This window comes from Apodemus sylvaticus, chromosome 7 (genome assembly GCF_947179515.1).
Source record: "Apodemus sylvaticus chromosome 7, mApoSyl1.1, whole genome shotgun sequence".
Taxonomy (NCBI): domain Eukaryota; kingdom Metazoa; phylum Chordata; class Mammalia; order Rodentia; family Muridae; genus Apodemus; species Apodemus sylvaticus.
Window position 1 is genome coordinate 15,121,928 of NC_067478.1, and position 12,827 is coordinate 15,134,754.

A 12,827-nucleotide genomic window follows, 5' to 3' on the forward strand; every position below is an offset into this window, starting at 1 on the left:
AGGGCAGAGAGGTTCAAATTCCCTGAAGCTGGAGTTGTAGGCAGTTGTGAACTGCCTGATGTATGGGTGCTGGGAAACCACCCTATAAGCTCAGCAAGCAAGCACTTAACTCGCAGAACCATCTCTCCAGCCGAGCTTCCTAACTCCCTTTGCTCCCCATCACTCTCTAAAGATGCCCACTCTAGTCTCAAGTAACTGGAGCATATGGAGAGACAATATGATCAGACCCAGACAGAAGCAAGGCTTCCTGTTTGTACTGGAGTAGGGAACTTAGTCATAGAGCATTTGACTCCACAAACCCCTAGTACTGGAACAAAGTATGTCAACGTTGCAGAAACCCTGAAACTGGGTATGCTTGCTGATGCGTAGTTGAGTAGCCTTGGGCAATTGCCAAAAGCCAGTGTCTGAAGGCCCAGAACCCCTCCACCAGTAGAAGCCAACTAAGATTGTCTCTATCTTCTGTTTCCCTATTAAGGGATGCAGATGTTTTGAAACTATTGCAGAGGCTTGAGGAGGGATGCTCGCCCCATGGACTCTCCTTCCTCCAAGCAGTCTCTAGCTGCTGTGTAGTTATCTCCAGGCGGCTACAGGGTCTGGATCTTTTATCAAGTTATCAGCTCTAGAGTTTTATGGGCACTACTCTATCCTTGGATGATACCTAATACCAATTACAGCCACTTACACCTGGGAGCCAGGACTACTGGGATGCCAGCTAGCAGGCAGCCTCCAAGGAACTTACACCAAGGGCTTGGTGATTGTGATGCTTAAGTTTGTCAACTTGGCTGGGTAGTGCTGGTCCCAGCACTCAGGAGGCAGACAGATCTCGAGTTCAAAGCTAGCCTAGTCTACAGAGTGAGTTCCAGGTCAGTCAGGGCTACAGACAGAAAACCCTGTTTCAAAAAAGAAAAAAAGTCTACTTGGAACAATTTAAAATCACCTAGGGGACCCACCCTAAATGTGTGCTGTACCACTTATGCCATAGCCTAGGGTCTGAAGAAAGGTAGAAAGTGAGTGGAGCTGCCGGCATTCATACTTCCCGATTTCCTCACTTGAGAAAGAATGCCACCAGCTGCCTCATGTCTTTTCTGTCATGACTACACCCTCACACTACAAACACACTCTTTTGCTGCTGTTTCTGGATTTGGTTTTTTTTTTTTTTTTTTTTTTTTTTCCGAGACAGGGTTTCTCTGTATAGCCCTGGCTATCCTGGAACTCACTCTGTAGACCAGGCTGGCCTTGAACTCAGAAATCCGCCTGCCTCTGCCTCCCAGAGTGCTGGGATTAAAGGCGTGTGCCACCACCACCCAGCCCCCTAACAAACTCTTAAATTGTCTCTGGCAGACAGTTGGTCACAGCAACAAAGTTCTACAATGACCCAAGAAAATGAGGGGACCCTATTTCCCCGGACCAGAGAATTTCAGGATCTTTACAAACACACATCCAACCAGATTGGGGGGAGGGGCAGGAGCCATACCATGCTGTCCATCAGTCACTAAGTCAGCTTGTTTATTATTTATTTTTAAAATATATTTAAACAGCAGCAGTCACTTCCAAAATGCAAAAAATTACAATTTTTAGAATAAAATTATGTTTATAATGCAGGTCAGAAAGAATTGAAAGTACAACTGAGAACCAAACACGCAGCACTGAAGGCAGCGGAAGAGTCAAGGCCTACTAATCTGGGACCAAGCTGACACGAGGTCACAATTTGTGAGGTTCCCACCCCCAAATCATGCCCCCCAAATTCCCATTGGTAGAGCCAGTGTCCTCTGAGTGACAGAAGAAAAAATGTCAGAGATGGCAGATGGCCCTCTGTAGGGGATCTCCCAAACCCAGTCCCTCCATCAGCCAGGGACCTACTAATCGACCTCCTCCATGTTGCTGTACGTGGGGGCTGGGCGGTCCACAGGGGGGGCGAAGCGTTCAGGGGCTGTCCGCGTGGGGGCCACCTCGGGGGCCTGGCCAGGGCCTAGTCCCTGCAACAGAATACGAGGACAGGGGTTGGGGGCTGCCCAGCATACTGCCTGGCATCCCGGGGTGCTGGCTCCGAGCCCCTGCACCCAAGGGAGGGCTCCTAGGCAGGCGCAGACAGCAGCGGCGTTTAGACAGAGAGACGAGATTGGGCCTGAATACTCATTTTATTAACACTTTAAATACAGGAAATAGTTCCAGCAGGGCCAAGCCCTAAGACAAGGGTCAGAGAAACAGGAGGACAGACAACTGGATGGACACACACCCTAGGATACTCTGCCCCTGCAGAGGCTACAGTCCCCACAAGTCTCCCACCAGATACATACACTGAGGCTCAGAGCCCAGAGTTGCTTCCCACCACAAAGGTAGGCATGGCCTGGTGAGCAGACAGGTAGACCAGCTCACAGCAGGTGCCTGCAGGTGAGCTCATCTCCAGCGACTCTGAGACACCAGAGGATAGAATACGTTGAGCACAAGGGCCACCAAAGCCGCCACGGTACCCAGGACAAAGTATCGGAGGCAGCCCTCGTCTGGTGTGGTAGGGCCACGTGGCGGGGGCCCCACCCAGTCTTGGGGCCCCCAAGGACCCAGAGGCCCAGGGCCCTCGGGCACCATCTCCTCCTCGGCCTCGAGCTCCTGCCAAATCCGGGAAGCCTATGGTATGTGGAAAGGGCCATCAGCACCCAGAGGAGGCCCAGGTTCCCTGAGACCCCTAGCCAAGACGGTCACATCAAGGTGACCAGGTCTAAGCCCCACGTTCCAGGTCAAACTGCACAGATGCGGGCAGGCAGCTAGGATCCAGGTTTCTAAGCTGAGCACAAAGGCCTAAGAACCTGACAGCCTTCGCCCTCCTCCTGACAGCTATCAATCCACACGGAGGCTTTCACGGGCAAGGCTGTGGAGTTTACCTGGTCAGCTTTTAGTCGAGACAGCACAGAAGGGACCAGCTCACAGAGGATAAGGAGCCAACCCCATGGCAATCTCCTCAGGATTACCAATGTCCAGATCCTGACTACTGTGTTGTGTCTCTGAGCCTGACAAGAGGTCTCAAGGGAGTATGGGTAACAGAAAGGAGGCTGCTGGTCTAGAGAACAGTGACCGTGCCCATGGACCTATGGAACAGCATCAGCAAACAAGGGGGACACAAGAGCCTGAGGTTCAGTAGGGACATTTGATCACCACAAAAAGTGTGACAGCCACTCCAGGAAACATCCATCTCTGACAGGGAACATCTTGAATACACACCAGAACACAAGGGTGATCACAAATGAGGGTCACTGGCATATGGAGACTGTGAGGGAAGAGCTGGGAGACACCAGTCAGGTTTAGTCTGCTTAAAACATTGTGCCTGGTGAGTTCAGGGCAGGTCTCTGGCCTATTCTTTTGTGTACACTGGTAGCATGTTTATATATACACACACTTTGACTGTGTCCCTAGGCTATCTTCCAGGATGTCTCTGAGTGAGGCCCGAATGTAGAAGAACCCAGTGTCTAAATTCTGTAGATTTGAAAGCCCCAATTCTGTCCCCCAACTAGTCTGTAAGGCCTCCCCAATGCCTCACCTGGCTGGCAGCAGCCTCGGCTGCAGGGCCTAGGTCTGGGTGGTGTTCAGAGTGGCCTGCCCTGGGGGGTCTCTCCACAGGAGAGTTCCGCCGTCGGTAGAAGAGAACATAGGCATAGCGCGTCACGACCTGGCTCTCGTCTACTGTTGTCACCGTGCTGTCATCAAACAAGCGCCAGCCTAGAGCAGGGTGGGAAGAGTATGAACGCAGCCTGGAACACCACCCTACCACCTATCCTGCACGCTGTGTGTGCCCTCACCCACGTCACTGCGCTGGCTACTGCGATCATTGGGCAGCCGTGCACAGGCAGTATAGTGGCCACCGATCATGCCTCCGTAGTGATTGATGACAGCGTACAGGTCATAGCTCGGCAGCTGCTCCTCTTTCTGACCAATACAGAACTTGCTCAAGTCCAGGTTCCTGTAGTCCCAGTCAGAGAAGGGTGAGGAGGCAGTTAGTTGGCGGGAGCCCAGGCTGTCCCCGATCCCTGTGCCCTGTCCACAGTCATCAGGGCTTGCTCATTGCTCACCGAACAGGGAACTCCACCAAGTCATTGATCTTGTCACGCCAGATGAAGCTCCGGAAGGAGAAGCGTTTGAGCTGCACAATGAGCACGTTGGGGAGGCGCCAGAGCAGCAGCTGCTTGGAGGCCTCGCGGTGTTGCTTACACTGTGGGCAGTACCTGGAGGGGACAGAGGGCCCATCAGAAGCGGCAAGCTCCCTCTACCCTGGTCTACCACCTGCTGGCTGCCCGATCCTTACCAGGCCTCCTCAGGTGCCAGCACTTCAGGCCGCGTGAAGAGGTTGAGGCACTGGTCCAGGGTGAAGTGGCCGGCACGGGCAGCCTCCCCAGCGGAGCCTGGGTCCTCAGCACACTCCAGTTCCTTGGAGGCGACCAACACAAACTCCTGCAGGCGCTCGTTGTTCCGCCACACCAGAGCCAGGCTACAGTCATCACCTAGCTCCAATGGTGTCTCCCCTGGAGGTAAGCAGAAACCATGGTCACACAGCTATGCAGAGCAGCTGTTACAAGCTACCCTAGGACTCCACCCACAGCCTCAGGCACCTTTGTCCTCAAGCCGCTGCTCACGGTTTGATGCATCAATTTTATAGATGAAGAACTGGGGTGTGTGGGTATTCACAGATTCACTGGAGTGTTGGTACCCAGGCACAGCAGCTAAGACAAAGCATGATAAGCAATGCTCACCAGTCCATTATGGTCTTACCAACCTCCCCAACTTTTAACTGCAGAACCTACCTTCAGGCCGAGACACCCTCTCACCAGCAAGCAAGGAACAGCCTTCGATAGGCCCACTGGCCAGCATCTCAGAAGAAATTCCACTGGTGCTGGGCACAGGACCCCGATCAGCAGGCGGCCACACACGGTGAGCCCCTGTATCCCCCTCAGCCACAGGAGTCACCAACTGGAGCTCAGAAGGCTGAATGGGTTCTCTTTCACTATCCCCAGCCTCCAGAGAGCTGGTTGACAGCAACGTGGTACAGCCAGGGCTCTGGGACTCCAAAGCCATGCGGCCAGGCTGGAAGGGCGGTTGGAAGACGCTCACAGAGTACCTGGCAGCGGACAACAAGACAAGGATGAACTCTGACCCACTGGTGTGAAACTTGAACACCTGCCCCATGCATACCAGGCCAGCCTTTGGGCTCTTACCGGGCATAACCTTCTAGAAGCTGAGCAAGACGGGCATAAGTGAGGCGTGACGCAGGTACACTGACGAGGAAGGGGTAGCCAATGTTCTCGGGGCGGCAGAGGCCTTTGTGGTCAGGCCAGTGTGTTTTCTGGCAAAACCTGGAGGGAAAGAAAAGGTGAAAAAAATGCCTTCCCCCAAGGGCTGCGCTCCATCATCAGGGACATGTTGGACCCCTGGGGAGTACGCATGCCAGCCCTGCCTCCCCCAAGGCCCAGGAAAGCAGAGAAGTGGGTGGAGGCTTGAGGAGGACAGGAAAACAAAAGACAGGCGGGAGAAACGGGAGGGAGACCATGGGCTCCTCACTGGTTGCAGTAGCCCACACGGTAGCAGCGGGTACAGCGCTTCAGCTTCTCATCTTCCGACTGCTGCTTCCGCTGGCAGGCTGCGCACTTGGAGATAGGGATGCTGGGTACCTGGGGGCGCTAGGGTGGGTCATCTGGCTCAGCAAGGGCAGGCAGGAGTGATCACCCCCACCAGGGCCCTGTGGCATCAGGCTGGCCCCACTCACCTGCTGCACCTCTAGCACCACTACCCGCTCCTTAGCCAATTCTGGGGAGAGCAGCTCAAAGCAGAGGAGCACGTCCGTTGGGGACACAGCGTCCAGTGAGTGGGAGGGCAAGAAAACACGGTGGAAACGATTCTTAATTACCTGGGGATAAAAGACACACACACAGCATGTGGTAAAACCTTTCTCTAGGTGCCTCACGGCACCAAGGAGGGCTTAGTCCTGCACTAGGGTCTCCTGAGATGGGGCAGGGTAGGAAGTGTGGACTAAAAGAGGAATGTGTTTGCCTAGGGGCAGAAAGTCCCTTAGAGAACCCGAGAGACTAAGCCTGAGCAGGAGTCGGCTACTGGTCCTCCATTGAGGGCCGCTGCCCTGTGATTCCCAGCAACCTCCTTATCCAGAGAAGGAAGAAAACATCTGAGGGGCTGGAAAAATGGCTCGGCATTACAAGCACTGGCTGTTCTTCCAGAAGACCTGGGTTTTATATACACGGCAGCTTGTAACCATATATAACTCAAGTTCCACAGGGTGCAACACCCTTTTTCCTGGTACCAGGCACACAACATACTACACACACAAACGTGCACACAAGCAGACACAACACTCATAAAATGCTTCAAAACAACAACAAGCCCACAAACATGGCCACACATGCAGACCTGGGAAGGAGCTGTACCTCAGCCAGGCGCAGGTTCTCCGGCTTCACACGGACGCTCTGAGAGAGGGAGTCCAAAACTTCACTTGCACTGGAGTTCTCCTTGCTCACACTCACCAGGAACTTTGGCAAGAAAGGTCAAGTCAGTATGGCAGGACAAGAAGAGTCATGGTTTTTAGGACAGCCAGAGGGGTGGGGCTTGTAACTCACCTTGATCGGCTTGCTATGGGGCTCCCTGGCAAAATAAAATATGGGGAGAACCTTTTGCTTTTGTGGCAAGGGTACCGGCAGATAGAGGAATGGGTCAAAAGTGATGGAGACCTGTGGATGTAGAGGTGACAAACACAGGGGGGGGTGTTAAGGGGGTGACACGGGTGGCTCTCAGGTCTCTCACAGCCAATCAGCCAACTTCAGCAGTAAAGCACTAGACTGAGGGACCCACCAGAGAGTCTGATCTTCAGTCTCCCCACGGTGCCCTTCATCTGCTCTTCACATGCCTTAGCAAGCTCACCCACAATACGGGTGTACCTTATTATCCTTGCAGCACCACCCCTGGGCATCCAGACGCCCCTGCCTTCAGTCAGGAAGTCTACCTCGCCTGCTTGCTTCTGACCACAGGCACCTATAGGTTCTGCCCACCTCCTCCCTCAAATTTTCCCCAGCATTCCCTGAAAACATACATACTTGTAAGTAATCTGGCCAAACTAGCCCAACTAACTGGGGACACCCCTCTAGGGGAAGCCACCGTACCTTGGCACACACGGGGCACACCAGCTTTGACTTGTACTGGCCCTGAAACAGGTCCACGATGAAGGAATCGTTCCTCATCTTGTGCCGCTGCCATGCTTCCTCAGCCACCACCTGAGGGAAAATCGTGAGGACTGCGAAAAGCTAAGGAAGGACACACAGCCCCGCCCGCCACCCACCAGCCCACCTCGTCAGGCCGCCCGTCTGAATCCACGGTCTCTGTGTAGGGTTTGTGCTGGATCCGATTCAGGTCCTCATGGAGCCCATCCAGCAGGAAAGCCATGAACTCCTGGGCATCGTGCTGTGCATAGCCCGTGAACTGGCTGGCCTTGCTGGCTACAATGGCCTAGATGCAGAGGCCTCAGTGTTAGTGAGAAATCGTAATACCCACTCAGGACAGTGCACTAGGCCTCCCACGCCTCTGTAGACAAGGTGGGAGTGAGCACAGCTCACCTTCAGCTTGGAGGGCTGGAAGGCTTGGTGAGTGCCCTTCCACAGGGCCCGGAGCAGCACTGCGAAGCCGATGGCCAGGCGTCCGCCGGTCCCCAGGGGGTTATTGTAGTTAATCTCAGCTTCAAAGGACCGGTCTACAACAGTGGAGCAGCGCGTGAGAGACAGAGGTGCCACCTGTCACTGTGCCTGGTCTCCCGGCCCTGACCTCACCCACCATGGAAGAAGTCACGAAGTTCCCGAGTGTTGGACAGGGACTGGATGACACTGTTCATGAAGCAGGTGTTCCCCAGGTTGACAAGGCCCGTGAAGCCTGGCAGGCACACCTTCTTTTCCTCCTCCTCTTCCTCCTCCACACTATCACCACTCACCGGACTATGAGGCATCGGAGGCACCATACATGTGGGTTTGGGCTGCGGGAGGAAAGGAGACATGACAGAGGAGCCCTGCTGCTCACCGGCCTTGTTCGTGTCCATCCCAGCCGAGGGTTCTTACCGAGGACAAGTGTGGTTCTGGCTTTGGGGCTACGTGCTCCAAGGGGGTGCGGGCCACCACACCATCCAGGCCTGAGTCCTCTGACCGAGCCTTGGGTTTTTCCTTCTCCACAGCCCTAGCTTCCTCCTGGCCTGTCAGGGGGTGGGGGCCACCTCCTGGAGGAGTTGAATCCAAAGGGGTTGGACCTGTCGGCACGGCAACCTTTGCACCACCCACTGCACCTTAAAAAGGGGGAATGAGAGGGCTGGTGGTTAGCAGCACGTGTGAGGTGGGGGAAGGTCCTAATCGCATGGGGCTCAGGCAATGAAGGGAGCTCGTGTGCAGACCTCGTGTAGCAGGGGCCTCCAGTCCCCCCCAGCGCTGACTCTGCCGCTTCCGAAGGCAGATGTCAATTCGAGAGGCCGTGAAACAGAACGTACACTGCTCTGGTTCAATCAAGTTCCTGTCCAGGAAAAATTTAATTCAGAGACTTCAGGCGAAGCCAGTAAGGCTGAACAAGCCAGAGAGATGGGAACCCAAGTGAGACCAGCGGTTACGGGGCTGGGCACCACCCACCTGAGCTTCACCTGCCAGCGGAAGATGGTGTGGGGCCCACAGCCCGGATGAAGCCTCAGGAAGTTTCCATCCCTGCAGAGGTGGAACAGGGGAGGGAAGACAAGGAAAATTCTTGAAACACCTCCCTACCTGAGACACAGTGCTGGACCTGTCCCAGTCTCTGCCACCCACCTGGTCTGGAAGATGAGTGTGAAGTCCTGCTCTCGGAAAAGCACTCGGGAGGTGTCCCTGTGGGCCTCCTTCACATACACGTGCACCACCACAGAGTCCGGGCCCTTCTCATACGAGTCATTCTTGACAAACGCCAGGTTCACCATAGACTCTGGTTCTAGGTTGAGACCATGGCTCAGTGCCACCAACCCAAGACAAATTCCAGCCTGCTACTATACTACTCCCTACCTACCCACCAACCCTGCAACCCAACCTGGGGGCCTGCCTGCCCAGTCCCCATGTTACCATCCACTAAGGCTGCAGAATCAGCTCCAACTGCCATCTCCTCTTTGACATGGTCATCTTTCTCAGGGTCTCTGTTCCGGACCATGACGGGGGTGACTGGATCATTCCTGGGAGACACTGTCTTCTCTACTGTCAGAAGGGCTAAATTCTTCTCTGAGCCCAAGAGACTTGTTTGAGGGTTCACTGGTGGAACATGGAGCTGCTCCTCAGCCTCAACCTAAACACACACACACACACACACACACACACACACACACACACACACACACACGCAGAGACAAGATTAGCTCTGGGTCTGGCAAGTGGTCCCCACTCTGGTTCACATTCCTTCCCCAATCTCCAAATACCCAAACAGGAAACCAGGCACCTAACTCTTACCTGGGTAGCTGAGTCAGCCAGGAAGGATGGGGCATCCCCCTGGGGGCCAGGGCCATCCAGGGACCCTTCCCCTTCTGGCCCTCTGCGGAGATGAACAGCCCTCTTGGCGCTGGGCCCTGCCTGTGCCCCAGGGCCAGCCCCTGAGCCTACCTCCCCACGGCCCTGGGCCCGCTTCTGGTTTCGGGCTTCCTGTTTAGCTCTGCGGGGCTCAGAGCTTGGCTCCAGGGCAATGGGAGACAGTTCTTGCCCGTTCTCCTGGCACTGGAGCCCTGGCACCAGCTCTTCGGTCCCTAGAGGCTTCTTCTGCCAAAGATACAACAATTAGGTCCCGCTGAGTACACTGAGTATCCCCAAGTCCCATCCACTCAACTGGAACTTACCAGGAGAGTGGGCCATGTGAGCAGAGGCACCTTCTTGGGCAGTGCTAACTGTAGAAGGCCACCCTTGCGAGCCTGCACTTTGGCGCAAGAACTTTGTATTTCAGCAAAGAAGACACCACCCCACTGCTGACCATCTGGAAAAAGAGTGGCAAAAGTAAGCCAGAGAGGGGGTATCAGAGAACTCAGAGGCCCCTGTTCTCGGGGTACACGCACACACCTGGAAGTCTCACCACACAGTCCGTGTCTGTGAAGGCGGCGTCTATGTCCTCCAGCCGGACAGGCCCTGCTCCCACCCGCAGCTTAACAATCACCTCATCCGTGCTCTGCCTCCAATCCAACAACAATTCTACAGGGAGAGGGGCAGAGAGATCAGAGGGGTCTCAACAGGGTGCTGATGGTGACAGACAGGTCCATGAGCCAAGCCCACTGCTCCAGATGGGAGCTAAATTCTCCATTCTCTCACATAACACTCAAAACTCCACCCAGTACTCACCATCTCTGGCTGGCTCCGTTCGAGGAATGGACACTGGCAACAAAAGGAACAGACAGTAATGAGTGAGCCAGATCCCAGAACCCACCAGCTTCTGATCTTAGCCACGCCCCTCAGGTCGGAAGTTGAGGCTCTGCCCCGCTTGTCAAGGGTCTTTTTCTTTGAATCAAACCAGGATAAGGGAGGGGAGAGACAGCCCCATCTGCATGTGCAATGATAAGGGGAGCAAGCCATAAGCACTCTGGACCCCGCTCCTACCTGTCCTAGGGTCTCCATCCTTACTTTCCTGGTTTGCTCGATCCTTCTGCTTTTTCTTACTAGTGGCCTCCTCCAATCCTGGAGGCCCCCTCCTGGAGCCTGTAGCACTGGCCCCTGAAGACATCTTGAGCCGCTTGGTAGACAGCCAGAGTGCCCCAGAATCCGCAACAGCGTCTGGGTCAGGGCTGCGGCGCTTTCTTCCCGGCCCAGCTATCTTGGCAACTCTTTGTGGCCAAATTCTTCAGCAAAGAACCAAGAGCCTAATGAAAATAGACCACGAGTCACTGCCAAGGACAAGAGCTTTGCTCCCTCCTACAACAGGGCTCAGCACCTCAGGGCTCTCTCAGCCCTAGCGGGCAGTATTTTCACCATCAGTATTTTCACCATCGGAAGCAGTCATGCACAGTGTGAGGCTACCCTATGAGGAAATAAATAATTCAAGCAGCAGCAAGGGCTTCAGACCACACCTCCTCGGTATCTACAAAAGGCCCACGACGCTGGAAGCTGCCCTCAGGAAGGGCCAGGTCAAGGCAGTCATGACCTGGGGCCAGGATCATCCCCTGGACAGGAGCCATGGCTCCAACCCACAGGACTGCACTCTGAGCAGCGCGCGCTCCGCGCCCTTCACTCTCACCAGCTGCTTAGTCACAACCAGACAAGTAGAAAGTGAAGGAGTTAGGCAGGAGAAAGGGAGAACCAAGAAGCAGTAGCAGGAAGCTCTGCAGACTCTGAGGCTGACAACAGGCCCAGGTGCTGACACTAACCAGGAAGGTTCTGGTACTAAGGCTTCTAATCTGCTTCCTGCCAGCTCCTATTTTTGCTAGAAACCTGCTCCTGAAATCTGATCTTTTGTTTCCACCTAAAAAAGGGATTTCTTTCCTTGGCCTTAAAGAGGAGTAGATTCACTGGGCAGTGGTGGTGCACGCCTTTAATCATCCCAGCAATTGGGAGGCAGAGGCGGGCGGATTTCTGAGTTCGAGGCCAACCTGGTCTATAGAGTTCCAGAACAGCCAGGACTACACAGAGAAACCCTGTCTCAAAAAACAAAAACAAACAAACAAACAAACAAAAAATAACAAAAAAGAGAACTCCAGTGTTGAGACACGGTGATGGGCGTCCTGCTCCACAACGAAACAGACTTCGCGCGTTTCTAGGTTCCTTCATTCACCAGCTCTGAGCCACGGAGGCCTAATCAGTTTCCCACCTGCGTGTGGATTCTGGATCTCTCCATCCAAAGTGAAGTTCTCAAAACGACTGAGGGTGGAGATGGAACGTGGACCTAGTAACCCCTGGCAGCCTCAAGTCCGGCTTGCGAGCGAGCCTGCGGAGCTAGGACGAGCCTGTGTTCCCTTAGGGGAGAGGGCGTGATAAAAATATCCTTGCACGCTAAGAGTGAAGAGCTGACGCTTTAGTGACAACCTGTCCAGGCCTGTGGGCAGAGAACCCGCCGTTTCCTCCTTACACCGAGGCCCAATTCACAGACTGAAGCCCTCCCCCGTGCTCCGAGGACGACGAGGCGGCAGGGGAACTACCCGGCGATCCCAGCTGGTTGGAAGAACTGCGCAGAGCTACTGAACCCAGACCAACGCCCCAGCTCTAGGCTGCTATCCTGCTCCAACCTCCGAATCCCAGGCCTGCCACCACCTCCTCCAGGAAGCCACCCTCGCACGCCGCTAATCCTCTTAAAAAACAAGAGAGGCCGGCCACAGGTGTAGCATAACGGCTCAGTGGGCATCGGTGGGCCGAGCACGCCGCGAGGCTCGAGATGTCGGGGCTGGCACGGCCCGTGACCTTGAACAGGCCGTCCCGGGCCAACGTTGCGGCCTTCCCGCTGCGGCCAAACCGGCGACTTGAGGCCCACACCACTCACCGAGCGAGACCGCCGCCACCAGCCCTCTTCGGGCCCTGGCAACACGCTCTCGATTCCGGTTCCGGCGTCGGGTCGGTTCCGGTTCCGGCGCGCCCCTCCCCCGTCCCGGCTCCGCCGCCGCCGCTCCAGTCGCTTGTTTTGTTTCGACTTCTAGATACGGCTATGGGAGGCGGAGTGCCGAGCTGATGACGCACTTCCGGCAAGAGTAGGAGCTGGAGAGAAGGGCAGCTCTGGGCAGGGCCGGAAAGAAGGAGGAGGGGTTCCGGTGCTTTGGCCTTTGCTAGAAGCCTACTGAGGATGGCGCTATAAAGGTCCTTCGCCCCCCTCCCATCAAAATCCAGACAACA

General features: G+C 55.1%; 1 protein-coding gene across 12 annotated transcripts; it reads right to left on the reverse strand.

The window, feature by feature from the left end:
• Window positions 1-1,497: 1,497 nt before the first annotated feature.
• Usp19 (ubiquitin specific peptidase 19) lies at window positions 1,498-12,644 on the reverse strand. Of its 12 annotated transcripts, none has more exons than XM_052187263.1 (27): window positions 12,481-12,643; window positions 10,611-10,870; window positions 10,356-10,388; window positions 10,080-10,208; window positions 9,863-9,996; window positions 9,483-9,782; window positions 9,105-9,321; window positions 8,820-8,976; window positions 8,649-8,720; window positions 8,420-8,535; window positions 8,094-8,308; window positions 7,816-8,011; window positions 7,602-7,735; window positions 7,336-7,494; window positions 7,152-7,262; window positions 6,612-6,722; window positions 6,423-6,524; window positions 5,750-5,890; window positions 5,545-5,663; window positions 5,202-5,339; window positions 4,791-5,104; window positions 4,599-4,709; window positions 4,295-4,511; window positions 4,062-4,214; window positions 3,792-3,952; window positions 3,533-3,711; window positions 1,498-1,976 (listed from the first exon to the last, which is right to left on the reverse strand). In XM_052187263.1, exons 2-27 carry the CDS (start codon window positions 10,732-10,734, stop codon window positions 1,860-1,862), a joined length of 3,960 nt encoding a protein of 1,319 aa, XP_052043223.1. In that variant the 5' UTR covers window positions 10,735-10,870; window positions 12,481-12,643; the 3' UTR covers window positions 1,498-1,859. The 12 variants fall into 12 exon arrangements, with proteins under 12 accessions (XP_052043223.1, XP_052043224.1, XP_052043221.1 ...); XM_052187264.1 differs by having other exon boundaries at window positions 5,545-5,654; window positions 9,483-9,785; XM_052187261.1 differs by having other exon boundaries at window positions 8,094-8,314; window positions 12,481-12,642.
• Between the last annotated feature and the right edge of the window lie 183 nt (window positions 12,645-12,827).